This window comes from Adiantum capillus-veneris, chromosome 3 (assembly GCF_014529385.1).
Source record: "Adiantum capillus-veneris isolate H3 chromosome 3, ASM1452938v2, whole genome shotgun sequence".
NCBI lineage: Eukaryota > Viridiplantae > Streptophyta > Polypodiopsida > Polypodiales > Pteridaceae > Adiantum > Adiantum capillus-veneris.
In genome coordinates, this window is record NC_140933.1 from 156303986 (window position 1) to 156319505 (window position 15520).

General features: G+C 44.7%; 1 protein-coding gene across 1 annotated transcript in view; it reads left to right on the forward strand.

Moving 5' to 3' along the window:
* LOC147462018 (phosphoenolpyruvate carboxylase-like) overlaps positions 1–15520 on the forward strand; it is a 67172-nt gene that overhangs the window by 25975 nt on the left and 25677 nt on the right. Inside the window, exons 3-6 of the mRNA XM_086509485.1 lie at positions 12046–12130; positions 12682–12904; positions 12990–13093; positions 13191–13278. Of these exons, the coding sequence (XP_086365611.1) occupies positions 12046–12130; positions 12682–12904; positions 12990–13093; positions 13191–13278 (500 nt within the window). The remainder of the gene's footprint in view (positions 1–12045; positions 12131–12681; positions 12905–12989; positions 13094–13190; positions 13279–15520) is intronic.

Genomic DNA, 15520 nt, shown 5'->3' on the forward strand with positions numbered 1-15520 from the left:
AAAAGAAAATAAATAAAATATGTAGTATATATTTAAAGAAGGCAAGAGGAAAAGTACACCTCTTGGTGACACACCCCACCATTGAAATACTGCAAGTGACCTCGCTTGCATGCCAATAATACATGCGGATATCTCCTGATATCACATAGATTTTATGATGGGAATCCAAGATATACATGCTTCCGGAAATGTAGCGTTGGACGATTTTTCAATCCCACCAACCTGGCTAGCACACATATATCAAGCATAGAAGTCTTCTGGTGTATTCTCAAGCACAAACTTCTCTAGCCAAATTCTGTATGGAAAGAGTAGAGTACAATTGCTTAACTACTCTCTTGAGCATCATGAACCATGCTCTCACCTGGCTCCAAAGGGGTATGTCAAGTCACTGTGGGTTCCATCTGAAAGGCTTCAGGATATAGTTGCAATAGTTGAGGTGAATCAACTCATTTTAGACTCTTCCATCCATTTAGCGTCCAAAGATGGATAGTTCTTGAAAGTCACCAGATAGCCTCTTGCAACCTTTCCTCTAACCTTTCTTTCCTTGTGTGCCAATATGTGTTCAGGAACAAGAATCTCATCCAATTCTTCCACTTCGGGTTGTTCCTCATTAAGCATATTCTTTGGCACATCACCAGCAAAGGGCCTTAGAAGGCTAACATAAAAAGCATTATGTATTTTCCAGCCTTCTGGTAGCTTCAACGTGTAAGCTACATCGATGATCTTTTCTAAAATCTGAAAAGGACCATAATATTGCATAGTGAGCTTTGGAAACAAATGTTCCTTGCCTTTCCTTTTCCTTAACCTTGCCTTTTCAAAGCGCAAAAGTACCCAATCACCAAGTGAAAATACAAGTTCACGATGGTAATGATCAGCAACGTTCTTTTGCTTAGCCCGAGTCTTCTCGAGAGCAATCTTTATCTTCTTGTATGTTTCATCCATATCTTGCACATACTTGTATGCCTCAAATATCTTGTCCTTGGTTTGCAAAATGGGTGGGACTTTCTTCCCTCCTTACACTATCTCAAATGGTGCCTTGCCTGTTGACGTATGCACATTGTTATTGTAAGCATATTCAACTGTAACAGACTTGGACACTCCAAGTCAAGAATCAATCACCAAATAACCACTTCAAAACAATTCATAGATCACAATAGATTTGCACTGGCCCCGTGGAGTTCCATGCCTAGAGATATTGGCCCCAAAGACTGGCGCCCCTCACGGTATTTCTTTATGTATTAAATCAATGTCAAAGTAAAAGGAGCGGTTAGAGTTTCACTCTCAGACTCTGCGTCTAGATGCTCTGCAGAGTGAGCCCTAAACCGTTTACTTAAAGGTTACAAGGGATGCCCAAAAGCAGAGCCCCAAAAGCTTTCAGTTCAAAAGCAAAATTCTCTCTCTCTCTCAAGAGAGCCAAAAATAAATCAAATCAGCTCTCTCTCTCTCTCTCTCTCTCTCTCTCTCTCTCTCTCTCCAATTCAACTTGTGTAGCCAAAAGCTCAAGAAAATTGTGTCGCTTGCTACTTTTGCCCAACTCCGCAAATTCCGGCACAAAATTTCGGAAATACCGTATTGCTGCCATGTGGCATATTAGCCGCCAGTTTAGGGCTTCCAGCCACTTCAGGGTTTGAGCCAACAGTTAGGGTTAGGGTTTCCAAAAATTAAGTTTTTTGCAAATCAGGGTTTTTGGCAGAAATTAGGGTTTGCAGGGAAATTTCTGGCAAAAATTAGGGTTTTTGCTGTTGGTAGCCACGTCATCACTTTGTGACATACCCCCGTCTTGAAAGCATTATAATTGACCGTGATTACGCCTGCAAAACCGACAGAAGCCATAAACCGTCTTAGCAGACATTGATTGTTAGTACTTGCATACTAGGAACACACATCTAGCACATGTACCAAATCGACAGTCACATCACAAGACATCACTAGACATCACAGAACATCACATGACAATCAACAATCATTCGGATCTTAGAGCATGATTTATCGGCAATGTAGCTAGCAATCGCAACTAGGTCCAATCGGGACCTCATCGATGTCCGATTGACTAACCCCTATTGCAACCATGTCTATTTGAGATCAATCAGACCAAAATGCTGCAGTCATTTCGTCCATCAGTTCCTGCACTTAAAAGAAGTCAAGAACAAATCAGTATCATAATCAGGAATTCCATTTCATTGGAGTCATACAGCAGAATACTGTCAGCTTTCAGAATCCCTGAAGCTCAAAGAGACATCAGCGACTCTAGTATCTAAATCAAGGCATCTGTTGACAAAGGAGTGGAGTGACTCCCCTCTTGTGCATCCCACTGCACCAGATCTCCGACCAAGCTGAATTCTGGGTTTTGTTTGGAATAGACTATGCTAAACCAAAAGCATCGAGGTAAAGCTTCACACAATCTGAGGAGTATCTGCTAGGTCCTCCTCCTCCATCCACTTCGCATCCAATGCAGGATAGTTCTTGAACTTAACCAAGAACCGCCTTCGGACTTTACCTTTAGTCTTCGTATCCTTATGTGCCAAAATCTGTTCAGGAACAAGGATCTCCTCGTTTTCTTCCACTTCGGGTTGCTCATCAGGCTCCCCATCATCAGGCACATCACTCTTAAAAGGTTTCAAGAGACTCACATGAAATGCATTGTGAATCCTCCAAGTATCTGGCAGTTTCAATTGGAAGGAGACATCATTTATGTTTTCAGTGATCTGGAAAGGTTCGTAGTATCGCATACTAAGCTTTGGAAAAAGCCTCTCCTTTCCCTTTCTCTTTCTTAGGCGTGCCTTCTCAAAATGTAAGAGCACCCAATCATCCTCCTTCAATTTCAAGGTCGCGATGATGGCGATCCGCTGCCTTTTTTGTCGTTCTTGAGACTTCTGTAAAGTCTCACGAACCTTGGCAAAAGCCGTATCCAAATCTCGTGTATATTCATCTGCTTCAAAGATTTTATCTTTCGTGCTAAGGAAGTGTGGAACCTTCGCAGCACCTTCAACAATCTCAAATGGCGCCTTCCCTGTCGAAGAGTGTATCGTGTTATTGTAGGCAAATTCCACCAAAGGTAGGTACTTTTCCCATTGAGTCTTCTGATCTGAGATATAAGACTTCAATAAATCTAGAACCACTGAATTTGCAATCTCAGATTGCCCATCAGTCTGCGGGTGGAACGATGACGAGAACTGCTACCGCGTGCCAATGTTCTCCCAAATTGCCTTCCAAAACAAACTCGTAAATCTAGGGTCTCTGTCAGAGACAATCGTCTCAGGCATGCCATGTAATCTGAAAATCTGGGCCACAAATAGTCTCGCTAAGTGATCCGGCTTGACTGTTTTCTTCATTGGAATGAAATGAGCCTGTTTGCTAGTTTGTCAATAGCAGTCCAGATACCATCGTGACCACTCTGTGTTCTCGGGAGATCAAAAATGAAATCCATTGCAATACTTTCTTAGGGGTGGGTGGGTATGGGTAAAGGCTGTAACAATCCCTGTGCCTTATGCCCGTCAAACTTGACCTTCTGGCATACTAAGCAACTGCGCACAAACTCTTCCACATCCGTTTTGAGTCTCGGCCTAAAGAAGTATCTGTCTACCCCCTTCATGGTGGTAGCAATGCCGCGGTGACCCGTAAAAGGTGGATAGTGGCATTCAGTCATAACCTTTTCCCTCAACGATTGTAACGCACAACATGGTTTTTCTCATCAAGTAGCCTTCCCGAATGGAGTTTCCTGCTACTGTCTCCCCATCACTTATCCGTGTGAAAATATCCGCAAAATTTGTCTCTGTGGCATACTGATCGATCTATCCTCGAAGCTCCTATTGTGTATCGCGGAAATAGCCAGACAACGGCTTCCGAGACAAAGCATCTGCCACCACATTCTTCTGTCCTTGCACATGGACAATCTAGAAGTGAAACCGTGACAAGATGTTCGCCCACCGCATCTGCTTTTCCGAAAGCTGCTTCTGTGACAAGTAGCGCATACTCTGATGGTCTGTAAAGACAATAAAATCCGCTCCGAGTAGGTAATGCCGCCACTGAGTAAGAGCATGGATAACCGCCAAAAGCTCTTTCTCATAAATCTGTGCTGTCATCTTTGGCCTAGAGAACAATCGGCTCTCGTAAGCAATGACATGGCCTTCTTGCATTAAGACCGCACCTAGACTACGACCACAAGCATCACAATATACTTCAAATGACCTCTGCAAGTCCGGCAAAGTCAAAACCGGTCCCGTAGTCAATTTCTCTTTCAATGTCTGAAAGGCAATCACCTCTGTGGATCCCCACGAGAAAGGGACTCCTTTCTGTGTCAAGATATGCAAAGGGGAAGCAACCTCTGCAACTTTCGTATGAACCGCCTGTAGTACGAACACAGACCCAAGAAGCTTCTAACTTCATGGACATTCTTCAAATCGGGCCAATCACGTATAGTCTCTATCTTGGCCGGATCCATTTGCACTCTTGCTGCTGAGACAATGTGTCCCAAAAAGTGTATCTCTGGTAGGAAAAATTCACTTTTCTTTGCATTAATCACTAACTTCTGATCTCGTAATGCCTGAAAGACCTGAAGCAGACGATCTCTGTGTTCTGCCTCATTCTTGGAGAAACAATGATGTCGTCAAAGAAAGTGCCACCAAATAGCCCGTACTCTCGAAAAATCCTGTCCATCATCCGGTTAAATGTCGCAGGAGCATTGGTTAAGCCAAAAGGCATCACCAAAAACTCAAATAATCCAAAAGTAGTCCGAAAGGCTGTCTTGTAGACGTCTCCCGGCACGATTCGGATCTGATGATATCCACTCTTCAGGTCAATCCTGCTAAAGCACGAGGATCCCTGTAACCTGTCGAGTATATCATCGAGCCTAGGAATCGGAAATCTGTTCTTGATGGTGAGAGCTCTATAATCGATGCACATTCTCCAAGATCCGTCTTTCTTCAAAACCAACAACGCTGGAGAGCAATACGGTGAAGTACTAGGCTGGACAAGACCCTTTTCCAAGAGGTCTTTCACTTGGTTCATAATCTCTTCATTCTGTGCTCGGCTTACACGATAAGGTGGCCGGTTCGGTGGTGTGCTTCCAAGTATCAGATCAATGGTATGATCTTCAGGACGAGTAGGTGGTAACTCGCCTGGTAGGCCCTCTGAGAAGCAATCGGCGTGAGAGTGGAGAAAATCTTGGCGTTCTTTATCAAGTTTAGACATATTTGTCCTATCCTTATCGCTTAATTCTTTCATAAAGATCGAGTAAACAATCAGACTGGATTTCATTAATTTTGAAATGGCCGAAGCCGATACAATAGGGACAGACTCGCCCTTCAGTTTAATATCAAGTACAATTGTTCTGCCCTTTTCTGTAGTCAAAGTCGCTTTCCTCGCCCGATAATCGACGACGGCGTTGTTCTTGTGGTACCAGGGAATCCCTAAGAGAACAACCTTCAAAGGCATTATGAAGAAGTCCTCATGCACTTCTTGAAAAGAAGTCTCGCTCATATACTTTGCAAATTTTGGGTCCTTCGCAAAATGGAACATCATCTTCGTTGCATCGCCGATCAACTGACGACGCTCCATCTCTCGCCGCTCCGCCTGAGTAGGCTGAGGTGGGCCATACTCTGTGCCGGAATCTTCGTTGTGATCCTTGGAATCTTCGTTGTGATCCCTGGCCGCATCTCCAGATGCAGAGGGAGTTGATTGATCCTTGCGTGAAGCCATAGGTGACGCGGAAAAAAAATTTGGGGATTGAATTTCCCGTAGAAGAGAATCGGCCGTGCTTTGATACCACTGTAACAGACTTGGACACTCCAAGTCAAGAATCGATCACCGCAGCACCAAATAACCACTTCAAAACAATTCACAGATCACAATAGATTTGCACTGGCCCGGCGAAGTTCCGTGCCTAGAGATATTGGCCCCAAAGACTGGCGCCGCTTTCGGTATTTCTTTATGTAATAAATCAATGTCAAAGTAAAAAGAGCTGTTAGGGTTTCACTCTCATACTCTGCGTCCAGATGCTCTGCAGAGTGAGCCCTAAACCGTTTACTTAAAGGTTACAAGGGATACCCAGAAGCAGGCCCCCAAAAGCTTTCAGTTCAAAAGCAAAATTCTCTCTCTCTCAAGAGAGCCAAAAATAAAGAAAATCAGCTCTCTCTCTCTCTCTCTCTCCAATTCAACTTGCGTAGCCAAAAGCTCAAGAAAATTGCGTCGCTTGCTGCTTTTTCCCAGCTCCGCAAATTCTGGCGCAATTTTCGAAAATACCGTACTGCTGCCACGTGGCATATCAGCTGCCAGATTAGGGTTTCCAGCCACTTTAGGGTTTCAGCCAGCAGTTAGGTTAGGGTTTCTGCAAATTAGGGGTTCTGGCAGAAATTAGGGTTTGCAGGAAATTAGGGTTTCTGGTAGAAATTAGGGTTTCTGCTGTCGGTAGGCACGTCTTCACTTTGTGACATCAACCAATGGGAGATGGTGTTCGCAAGTTGCCTTGTGCTCTTACACATAACATTTGAGCAGATCTAGGTGTCACAAACTGATAATGGAGAATTGTCGAGAGGCCAAAGGAGACGCCTAATAAGTTGTCCCAACATATGGACAACTATCTAGGGGCCAAAGCGACATTAGGCATTAAAAAAGAAACGTAAGAATTGCTGACGTGGCTGGCTGTACGGATGCCCGCGATTTGCGTTGTTGACGTGGCTTGCTGTACAGAATTCTGCGCATTTTACTGACGACAACTTTTAACACCATATGCTTTTGGAACTCAAGCTTTCCATGTAAACTGCTTTTCCAAGGCCAAGGGCCTTAAATAAGACCCTAGGCTCTCTCTCTGGCTCATGCAGAGCTGACCAGCCGGTGGGCAGAGGAGAGCCAAGGCAATTGTACTTGCTCAATTGTTAATACAAAAAGAAATACCGAAAGGGGCTCCAATCTTTGGGGGCCAATCTCTTTGGGCACGGAACTACGTCGGGCCGTGTCGACTTAATTGAACTGTGATTGAATTCTGTGAAGAAAAAGTGACTATCTCGTCGATAGAACCATATAACCGGCTTGTACACCGTAGTGGGCGGTACTAATTCAATTACCTGTTAACTTTACACAGAGCATTGGGAAGAAAAGAGAACACAGATGCGTCCGGCGACTAGAATGTCACTGCGCACACGAGATTGACACTCTGTAGGCCCTAGTGACTATCTCGTCGATAGAACCATATAACCGGCCTGTACACCGTAGAGGGTGGTACTAATTCAATTACCTGTTAACTTTACACAGAGCATTGGGAAGAAAAGAGAACACAAATGCGTCCAACGACTAGAATGTCACTACGCACGCGAGATTGACACTCTGTAGGCCCCAGAGACTAGCGTCCCTTTCGGTATTTCTTTATTCAATTGAAAATAGTTGATCCAATCACTTAGATTAAAGTCTCATAAAGCTGTCCAAACCTGGCGAGGGCTGAAATTGCAGGTTTTAAACCCAATTTCGGCAGCATAATGACGCCAAATCCCTTGTAGGTCAAAAGTACCCGTCTAGGACGGATTCCCTCGCAATTTAGAACCTTTCTGGCGAGCTGTACCAGAATTTCAGCGTGCTGTAATTCTTTGTTTTTCCACGGTTGGGTGCCCAAAACCCTATACACGCATCCCAAGGATTTGCTGAGGCGCCCCGGGTGTTTCCTTGTAGTTTAGGTGTGAAACCCTAGACCTACAGAAAAACACGGCAGGCTGTAATTCTCTGCTTTGTATCGTTTTTAGCATGACTGTCCAAATTCGCAATCTTTCGTGATGGAACTGTGCGTACTTGTGGGGGATTAGCAATTAGCTAATCCGGTTCCTATTTAGAAGGCTCTCCCCTTTGCACATATGGTAATGCCCCACTAGTTGGGCTACTCAGATGATTATGCATAGTTCTGAGGGTTTTATGCGCGTCCCAAGGATTTCCCGAGGCGCCCCTGGTGTTTCCTTGCAGTTTAGGTGTGAAACCCTAGACCTGTAGCAAAACACGGCAGGCTGTAATTCTCTACTTTGTATCGTTTTTAGCATGACTGTCCAAATTCGCAATCTTTCGTGATGGAACTGTGCGTACCTGTGGGGGATTAGCAATTAGCTAATCCGGTTCCTGTTTAGAAGGCTCTTGCCTTGGCAAACGCGCATAAAACCCTCAGAACTGTACATAATCATCTGAGTAGCCCAACTAGTGGGGCATTACCATATGTGCAAAGGGGGGAGAGAGATGCACGAGAGAAAGTCATCGCGCTACATGAGACAAAGGAGAAGGCAAGCTGTGAACCTCACCCACTATTCACACACACTTTGTAGGTCACTTAATGTTCAAAAATCAGCCTCCACTCTCAAAAAGGGCGCCCCCCTCTTGGGATGAGAGTCTCTGGAAGTGTGTGTTGACTTGCAGGTTGCTCTCCTACTGCCATGTGTCCAATTTGGCTCTTTTGAGTTAATTCCCTAGTTCCCACCAACTTATAAAGTTGTAAGTGACTTGTCGAGTGGCCCAAATTCCATTTGGCGCACATAGGCTTCCATACTCATCAGAACTCAATGCTAATTGGCTTGACGAGTCCGAAACTAACTGAAACCGGCCCGTGGGGCGGTAGGCGTTGGTTTTCACCTGAAATTCTTTACTTTGGACACACACACAGAGCACTTTGCAAAAAGAATCTGCGACGGGAATTAACACTTGAATACACACACGGCTTGGAAGCTAGAATGCCCCGAGCAGACGCCGACAACCTGTAGGCCCCAAAATTGGTGCCCCTTTCGGTATTTCTTTATTCTTTAACAGAGGGAATAAAACTTGTGATCTCCTACGAGCTGCCCCGCATAATCCAGGCTGACACCTGTTCTGGCCCGATTTCGGCAGCATAACTGTACTAGGACGCTTCACAGTCAGTATCCCCACGCAATAGATGACTTTCCCGACGCATACGAACACTTTGCAAAACCTGGCGAGAAATCCTGCAGCACGCTGAATTCTCTGTTTTCTGCCCTGAAAAGGCGCCATATCACCTCTATAGCGGTCCCCTCGCGTCTCTGAACCTCCTAGGGGTATTAGGGACCGTTTAGGACCAAAACCCTAATCCTGCAAAAATACACAGCAGGCTGTAATTCCCTGTTTTGGGCTTCGTTTCGCGTGCCGGTCGCATCTGTAGCAAGTCCTCGAGCTGCCGCACCTATAGGGCTACTTGCCCTTCGAATTGGACGAGATTTCTCACGTGAAACATCTCGGAATTCACCTGTACCTGTGGGGGATTAGCCACTAGCTAACCCGGTACCTGTGCAAGAGGCTCTTGCCTCGGCAATCGCGCATGAACCCACACAACTGTACATCAGGCAAATGAAAAGCCCTCTTGTGGGGCATCACATAACTGCACGTAAGGGAGAGAGAGAGCAGTGTGTAGCGTGTACAGAGCACTCCTGGCACCACACTGTAGAGAGAGCATCACTCCTGGCACCACACTGTACATAGAGGGAAAGGAAGCACTCCATAGCTCTTAACCTTGCAGGAAAACTCAAAATGAGCCTCCGAGCTATAAATTCAGCGCTACCTCTTCTTTGCATTAGGCAAGTGCACAGAAATGTGCCACTTGGCGCATTTACAAGCATTTTCCCTTTTCGGGTTTGCCGCCTAAAAATCTCCCGACTGGTTGCTTAGTTGACTTCGCGGCAGAGTTGTAAAATGTTCCCCTAGTCATACCGGAGGTAATGACGCGAACACATTTCACGGCCCAAATAGCAGTTCCCTAAATTTTAGGAAATGATTCCGTTGGGCTCCCATTGGTCATCTGACCATCTATCCTCATTGGGACCGCATCCAAAAGTGCAATGTGGCCCAACTGTCGGATACTTTCTATTGGTAGTCTCACCTTGACTTTGTGGCTTTATTGAGTTCACTTCCTAGTATCCACCAACTTGCTAAGTGCGACGGGGGGACCTACATGATCTTGCTCTGAGCCTAGACACCCTCTTACTATACGAATTCCAGTGCCGACCACTACCCATCTGCGGGTGAAACTACCGTTCACATTGGCCATACAATGTCCGACCGTTTGCTACTTCAAAAAGAGGGTCTCAAAAATAAAACAAAACCCATTGGAAAGAAACCAACAACTAAAGTTAGCAGTTGCCACGTCCTCGTGACATAGTTAATAGCTGCCACGGCCCCGTGACACTAACCGACCTAGACTCCCGATGTGAGAAACCTATTTGGCCGCAACCATTTCACACTGGCCATGCAATGTCCACTTGCACCTTTTCAAGGGTTTTAGGGAAAACAAGTAAAAAGAAAATAAATAAAAATATGTAGTATATATTTAAAGAAGGCAACAAGAAAAATACCATGTTGGTGACATTGGCAATCTTCCAAGTTTCTTTGGCTGGAGAAATTTCCTTTGTAAGAGATTCCGCAAGGGCGGACATTGCCTTTGCATTACTTGCATCCCGATCGACACACGATTTTTGATACTTGTCATCATGAAGGCGGGTGTACTTGTTACTGGGGTTTCTCTTAGGGCCGGGGCTCCGAGCCATTGACTATGTCCCATAAACCTTTCCGCATGAAACATAGTCGCATAATCAAGTTCCAACGGGCGTAGTTATCACCGTTCAATTTGTCGCTGGCGCTCGAGCAAGGGGGGGGCCACGATGAAGTTGCAAGATTTGGAAATTTGGTTCCTTCTCGTACTCCAAAGAGTGCTCGCAAAATCCAAGCAACTCACCAAATTCTACAAGGGGGTGATTTTCGGAGTCTGCACACGAAGTCGACAAGACGATCGCTGGAGGGTTCACTCGCTGCCCAGAGAGCTCAAAAGAAACTCTCTCTCCCAAGTGACCGAAACGGTCCGCTCTCAACCAAGTTGCTGCCCCAAGGCGTCCACCACTCTTCTGTGGACAACATTTTAAAACTCTAAGCCAAAAAAAGGGAAAGACTTCGATGTTGCTCTGCCTAAGGGGAGGCGGGGAGGTTTGTTGTTGTCAAGGCCTGCAGAAAGGTGCAGGCGTTTCGAAACGAAGGCGCTGGGAAAGGGTGGTGCCTGGTTGCTCTAGACGCCGTCAGACGCTCGTTAAAGAAGCGTTTTAAAACGTTGTCGACTGCAAGAGTAGGTCCCACAACACAACAACAGCAGCGGCAGGAAATGCCCACGATTCTGGTAGCATTTCAAAACGTTAGGGCAACGGGAAAAACTTCGATAGGCTCCGGAAGGCAGCGTCCTAAGAAGCTGGCTGCAAAGAGAGAGAGAGAGAGAGAGAGAGAGAGAGAGAGAGAGAGAGAGAGAGAGAGAGAGAGAGACTACCGAACCAACCAACCTTGGCATTGAATTGGTGATAATACAATGGGGGCTAGGTGTGCTTATATATCTACCTCAGTAAATTGCCCTACCCAGACTTCGACAAACAAGTAAATTAAATATTTAAAGCCAAAATAAATAATGGGATCACATTGTCCTATTCACTTGAGATGCTCCAAATGTATGCCACACCAATTATCAATGAATTTGAAAGGCATGTAATTTGGGAATGTATACAATGAGATAGTCTTCCTTTGAATGCTGGTGGGATAGTTAATTTGTCAACTACCATTTGGGTGAGAGGTTGATCTATCTGGCCAGGCAAGTCCAGTAACTGTTTACTGGGACCATTGTCTTCTTGTTTCACATTCCCTGTCAAGTTGTCAATTTGTCTCCAAATTTCAACAATTTTTTATGTTCTCCGGGTATTTTTGATTAATCTGATACCTAATCTTCAGCTGAAAGATAGAAAATGAGCTGTGAACAGTCTCAGTAGGGCTGTCAATGGACAGCTAAAGTTTTAACATAAGAGAAACACTGTTCAAGTAGAGAATAGAATGATCAACTTGAGGTTTCCTACACATACAGAGGATGAAAAGATGTTAATTCCTCATGGGAAGTTTCAATGTGTTATTTTAATACTGTTAGTGCCCTTATTTTTATGATCAGGCCAAACTAAATGTGCTGGAATCAGGACTTTTAGGGACCTCAATGGTTTTTATTGTGCCCTTGAAAACCACATAACAATAATTGTTTTCCCTTTGTTTCAGCATTCGAAATTGTTTATCTCAGCTTTATCAAAAGGACATCACACCAGATGAAAAACAGGAGCTTGATGAGGCTCTTCAGAGGGAGGTAATACACCTTTTCCTTTTAAGTGTTATTTGAGAGGTGAGTGAATTGCCTGCACTTGAAATATGTTCGACATTCTGAAAGTGGTGCTCTGTTGAGGGTTGTAATATGTATCATGTTGTGGTCGCTTGATAATAATGAATGTCTGATATAACTTTTGGGGGGGAGAAAGGGTGGCTTTATCACTCGATAACTTTAGTGTGAAAGGGGGGGATTTTACCTGATGACCCTACTGACCTAATTGGTATCAGAAGGCTGACTGGATTTGGATTTATGTTCTAAGGTGTGTGTACAGTTTGACTGTACACTTGAAAACCAATCTACATCTTCATGATGTGTTCTTTTGAAGGTCTGAAATTACTATATGCTAGGCATTCAGTAGTTGAAGGTCTTGGCGATGGTTATGTTGGAGTCACATGATTACTGCACAAAAATAACATTTGATGAGATAGCACTGATGTAATTTGTTGCATTTTCCAATCTACATTTTTTCTTATGCATGTTGGCTCAAACATGCATTTTTACAATTTTTTTGATTACTTATCAAATTTCAGATACATGCGGCATTTCGGACTGATGAAATTAGAAGAACCCCACCTGCTCCCCAAGATGAAATGCGAGCTGGAATGAGCTACTTTCATGAAACAATCTGGAATGGGCTTCCAAAGTTTCTTCGCCGAGTCGATACTGCACTCAAATCCATTGGCGTCAATGAAACTTTGCCTTACAGTGTGCCACTAATACAGTTCTCATCATGGATGGGAGGAGATCGAGATGGTATTACTCTGATGTGGTCAAATACTTGCATTTGTCTGGTTTCTGGAGTAGTTTTAATGTCTCTTCCTTTGGTCCTGGTTTTCAGGAAACCCGAGGGTTACTCCAGAGGTGACACATGATGTGTGTTTATTGGCAAGGCTTATGGCTGCTAACCTACACCTCTCAAAGATTGAAGACTTAATGTTTGAGGTTTGAATGAAAGTTCCATTTTATACGTCTCTATAATGCACGGTCCACATATATACTCTCTTTTAGATTAAGAAGCTGTGGTTTATGACTTATGCAGTTGTCAATGTGGCGCTGTAGTAGTGAACTTCGTGCACGAGTCAATGAACTTGTGGCTGCAGAAAATAAAGGAGCCAAGTATTATATGGGTACTTCCAACATTATCTTTTTTCTATTATACAGGTTGATGAGATGATGTATATAAAGTTTGTGAAAATGCACGTAAAGCTGTGTATGTCACTGCAGATGTTTAGTTTTGCAGGCGCAATGGAAAGAGAATTCACAAGATTCAGCTTTAGGAAGTTGCAAATTCTTTGCGGTCCCTTTTCCTTTATTTGGCAGAGGGAGATAGGTAGAGAGAGATGTGCCGAGAGGTGAATGTGAGCTGGGGAGAGAGAGACGATCACACCACGATGGGGTTCCAATCAACCCTCTCAAGGGCCCCCTAGCCTACTGCTGGAGTGGTATTTGCTTATGTATTGCATAATGGGAATTGTTACCTCTATGCACCAACTCCGTGATCACAATGATGTCTTAACTCAAATGGGTCGATTTGGCCTCGTAAACTCTTTAAAATCGGGGCTGAACTGAGAAGAGCATCGTTCTCCCAATGTGGGCTGAATACAGATCGATATTCAAGGTTGAATCACTGATTTGGCCTTCAGATACAGGCTACCTGCTGTTGGTGAATAACGCAGGTAAATCAGCCAGGTGGCGCTTCTGCTGCCCAAACCACTGGAGTGGTGACCTGGATTCGGCCGCCTTTGGGTAGATAACCTGCCTGGGCAGCTAACCTTTTGAACGGAGAGAGGGCAGCCAACTGGAAGCTTCTTGGAGTCTGATTCAGATGTGATTGTGAATCGTGACAAATTGCCAAAGGAGTTTCAGGCTGCCTGCTGTTGGAGGGCAGCCAATCGTCAACAATAGGGCGATCAGCCTGGCTGATTTGGGGCGATTAGAGAAGAGGCAGATGAGGAACGTGAATGGTGAAGAGGATCAACATGACGAGTCTTTGCCTTGGAGATAACGCTAGATTCTTGTGTTACTTTTTTGTGAGACCAACAAGAAATGATTCATACACTCCTATGACTGCGTGTGCGTTTTTTAATTCTGGTGAAACCCAAGTATGTATAAATAACAAGTATCTACAAGCATAGGCAGCCAGAGCAGGTGGAGCTACACAAGTAGAACTAGCATAGCTCCATTTTCTTGCGTCCCTTGCTTTTGTGCTTTTGTGAGTGCTCTAGCCTCTCTTATAATCCGTAAATTCAGACTTTCCTGACGTTATGGAGGTACATCCATAGCGGATGGATCTTTGCAGTAAAATTAGCAGTCGCAGAATGCTTCAAACTATCAAGATAAATATAGCCCAAATGAGAATAGTCAGATAGAGAATAAAGTAGCTGAAGTTGTCCTGAGGAAAAAGAGTGAAGGCGAAACGGGGACACTATTCCCGAAACAGTCTGTTGAGCATGGAAAAACCAAGTCTGATAAATAGCCCAGAGCATCAAACCTGATCTCAGTGAGAAAGTAATTGTGCTCTTATGGAGTTGGGGTCAGGCAACCAAAAACCTGAAATAGAAAAGCTGACCACAGTGCTGGGATAGGAAACAGTATTATAGCCGTTCTGTTATCTTTGTGACAGATTGTGTGTATGAAGCCATCATTATAAAAAAATTTGAGTTGCCAGCTGACATATGTGGATAGTAGCTATGAATTTCAAACGGGAAGTTCTGGAAACGGGTATCGAAGGTTTTGGGAGGTTTTGTTAAAAACTTCAAGATAATTTTTCTTTGCAAGAAAAGAGATCCTTCCATTAGTTAATGATAAGTTCCTGCAGGTTACAAACCACCTCTACAAGAGAGGGCTACAACAGAAAACATGGGGAGACTCTCCGAGTGAGAAAAAATATGTACAATGAGGGCTAGATCACGAGATGGGAGGAGAAAAAGCCACACTGGTGGCTGGTAGTGCCATCTAGACGCACCCTGAACCATGGTGAAGAAAGGCCCTCGGCGCCATTGTTGCAAGAAAGCCTCTCGTGCTCCCACATGTGGTCGGAGCTGCCCTAGAGTCTCTCAAACTGACCCCTCAGCTCCAGCCAAATGCCCTGTCTTTTCCGGTGGAACAGGCTGAGCCTCGAAGATGCGGAAGCAGCGGGCCCGCCGAATGAATTAGAGTGTCAGACCGTAGATGAGCTCCCATCACTGCACCACTCCTGAGGGTGATCTTTGTGGCAGGCTGGAGTGTAGGTCGAAGCCAACTCAAAATGGAGTGTTGGGCCCGTGAGAGTGGACCAAGCTGCAGCACCCCAAGTGCACTGTCGAGCTGCAGAGAGGGCTGGCATCAGCCGGAGAATCCGAAGCCAAACCTGCTGTACCATGGGACAAT